Source organism: Pseudorasbora parva, chromosome 5 (assembly GCF_024679245.1).
Source record: "Pseudorasbora parva isolate DD20220531a chromosome 5, ASM2467924v1, whole genome shotgun sequence".
NCBI classification, from domain to species: domain Eukaryota; kingdom Metazoa; phylum Chordata; class Actinopteri; order Cypriniformes; family Gobionidae; genus Pseudorasbora; species Pseudorasbora parva.
In genome coordinates this window covers 53,120,096-53,123,139 of record NC_090176.1, presented here as the reverse complement: position 1 = coordinate 53,123,139, position 3,044 = coordinate 53,120,096, and the positions used below count along the sequence as shown (strand labels likewise).

General features: G+C 54.4%; 1 protein-coding gene across 1 annotated transcript in view; it reads left to right on the top strand.

The window, feature by feature from the left end:
- The first annotated feature begins 433 nt into the window (after positions 1-433).
- Positions 434-3,044, top strand: part of si:ch211-199f5.1 (protocadherin-8) — a 9,717-nt gene continuing 7,106 nt past the window's right edge. The window contains exon 1 of the mRNA XM_067444723.1: positions 434-3,044. This exon is cut by the window's right edge and continues 106 nt beyond it. Within this exon, the coding sequence (XP_067300824.1) occupies positions 676-3,044 (2,369 nt within the window). The 5' untranslated portion in view covers positions 434-675.

The window sequence follows — 3,044 nt, the reverse complement described above, 5'->3', positions numbered from 1 at the left end:
TTGTATGTTTGGTAACACTTTTAGAGCCCAAATTATAAGTATTTTAAAATGTAATAATTATGATGGATTGCATGGTCTCATGAATAATCATGACCGCACTTATAATGCATTATAATACTCATCTACGTTCACAAAGCTTGAGTCAGTCTGCAAATATTATAATGCATTTACAAGGCATTGGCCAAGGGCTTTGAGTATTCATTTGATGTGAGATCATAATATATTAAAATAGCATTTCTATCCTCACTGTGAAATAAACAGTGTATAATGTGTATAATGCCATGGGTATGACACAGGTATTACAGGAGAGGGTGAAATATGAGGACATTACCCATGGCCCCACTTTACAAAAGGCTTATAAATCACACAGGAGGAGTTTTTATGAGAAAGTACAAATGCAGAATGTTTCCTGTGATGGGTAGGTTTAGGGGCAGTGTGTGTGTGTGTGTGTGTGTGTGTGTGTGTGTGTGTGTGTGTGTGTGTGTGTGTGTGTGTGTGTGTGTGTGTGTGTGTGTGTGTGTGTGTGTGTGTGTGTGTGTGTGTGTGTGTGTGTGTGTGTGTGTGTGTGTGTGTGTGTGTGTCGCGGGAGGGGTCAGAGAGAAGACGCTGCGCGCAGAAGAAGTGAGAGCCCGATGAACAGCCGCGACTCTCAGACGCGCAGGTGCGCTGAAGAGAATGGAGAAGAGGAGGATGGAGAAGAGAAAGAAGGAGAAGAGGAAGATGGAGAGGAGGATGGAGCTGAGACTCGGAGTCATGGAGCTTTTCCTCTGCATCGCGCTGGTGTCGGAGGTCGCGTGTGAGGAGCGGACCGTGCGGTATAAGATCTTCGAGGAGGTCCGGCCGCCGACGGTCATTGGGACTCTAGCCGGCAATGTCACCTGGAGCCCGGACACAACGCGCGCTCTCAGCGGCATCAGGTTTAAGCTCATGAGTCCCTCCACCGGATCCTTCATCCGGTTCCGAGAGAGCGACGGGAGGCTGACGGTGGAGGAACGCGTCGACCGCGAGCGCATCTGCAAGCGCAACGCGCGCTGCGTAATCACTTTCGACGTCGCCTTCGTGTCCGCCGCGCAGTTCGAGCTCTTCCATGTCGAAGTGGAGATCCTGGACGTTAACGACAACTCTCCGGTGTTCCCGCGAGCCGAGTGCGCGGTCGAGATCTCCGAGAGCGCCGCTCTCGGGACGCGCATCGCGTTGGACGCCGCGGAGGACGCGGACGTCGGCTTGAACTCTATCCAAAGCTACCACCTGAGCGAGAACTCTCACTTCACCGTTGATGTTATAACGCGTGCGGATGGCGTTAAATATGCAGAGCTGGTGCTCATTAAAGAGCTGGACCGGGAATCGCGTGCGCGTTACGCGCTGAAGTTAGTCGCGCTGGACGGGGGGCACCCGGAGAAAACCGGTGCCGTTAATATCACCATCAACGTGAAGGACTCAAACGACAACAGCCCGCGGTTCGAGCACAGCCATTATTCGGTAGACGTGCCCGAGGACACCCAAACCGAGTCCCTAATTCTGGCCCTCACCGCCGTAGACCCGGACGACGGCCCAAACGGGCAGGTGGTGTACGAATTCGGCAAACAGGTGACCACAAAGATCAGGCAACTATTTAAACTGGATTACAAAACCGGATTTTTGACATTGCAAAGCCCTGTGGATTACGAAGACGAGCGGGTGTATGAAATCGACGTGCGGGCCAGTGATTTAGGGCACAATCCGGTACCGTCACTGTGCAAAGTCACCATCAACATCATCGATGTGAACGACAACCCTCCGGAGATCATCATCACGTCCATCGCGGCGGTTACTGACGGCGTCGCGCACGTTAGTGAAGCTACAGGTGCGGATATCCTGGTGGCGCTAATCGGCATTGGAGACCGGGATGGCGGGGCGAACGGGCAGGTGAGCTGCACGTTAAACGGAGGGTACGGGAGCTTCCGTCTCAAACGGGCGTATGAGGGCAGCTACACCATCGTCACCATGGCACCTCTAGACCGGGAGAAGATCGCGGAGTATAATCTAACGGTGGTCGCTGAGGACTTCGGCGTTCCGCCGTTACGCACCGTAACTCACTACGATATACGACTCACGGACGTTAACGATAACGCCCCGGTGTTCAACGCTCAGATATACGAAGGCTTCATCGAGGAGAACCAGCTACCGGGCACGTACATCACCACGATTGTGGCCAGCGATCAGGACGCGGGATTGAACGGGGAAATCACCTACGAGCTCTTCGACTCGGACACGAACGGCGTCTCCCGGTTTGCCATTATGAATCAAGCGGGGAACGTTTATGCGCTGCAGAGCTTTAATTACGAGGTCACGAAGAGGCTCGATCTGCGCGTTCAGGCCAGCGACCGGGGATGGCCGCAGCTGCACAACAACGCGGTACTCGTGATCAATATAGTCGATCAGAACGACAACGCGCCGATTATAACGCACCCGCCGCTCCACAACGGATCCGCCGAAGTGCAGCTGCCCAGAGACGCACCGCTGGGGTACATCGCGACGCGGATCACGGCTAACGACGCGGATTCCGGTCTGAACGCGGAGCTCTCTTACGCGCTCCACGACGGAAGCGATCTCTGCTTCGCGATCGATCCGAGTACCGGAGAAATATACGTTAACCGTGAAATCGAGGAGTACGACTTGTGGAAGCTCTTAGTGACGGTAAGCGATAACGGGCACCCGTCCCAGACCTCCACCGCCACCATTCACATCACGCTTACCGAGTCCGCGCCCTCGAACGGAAACTTCTACGACGAGCGAGAGGAGGACGGACCCAAAAGATGGACGCTCATCCTAATCTTGGCTTTGACCAGCTTCTCGCTGCTGTTTTTGGTTGTCTTGTCGTACATACTGTGCAGAAGTTCTAAAAGCGTTGAGAAGAGATGCACCGACCTCCGTGACGCGGTGGATGTCCCGTACTCTACCGAGCAGAGGGCGCTGGATGTCCCGTACTCTACCGAGCAGAGGGCGCTGGATGTCCCGTACTCTACCGAGCAGAACGCGGTGTCCGTGATCTCCAGCCCGGGCGC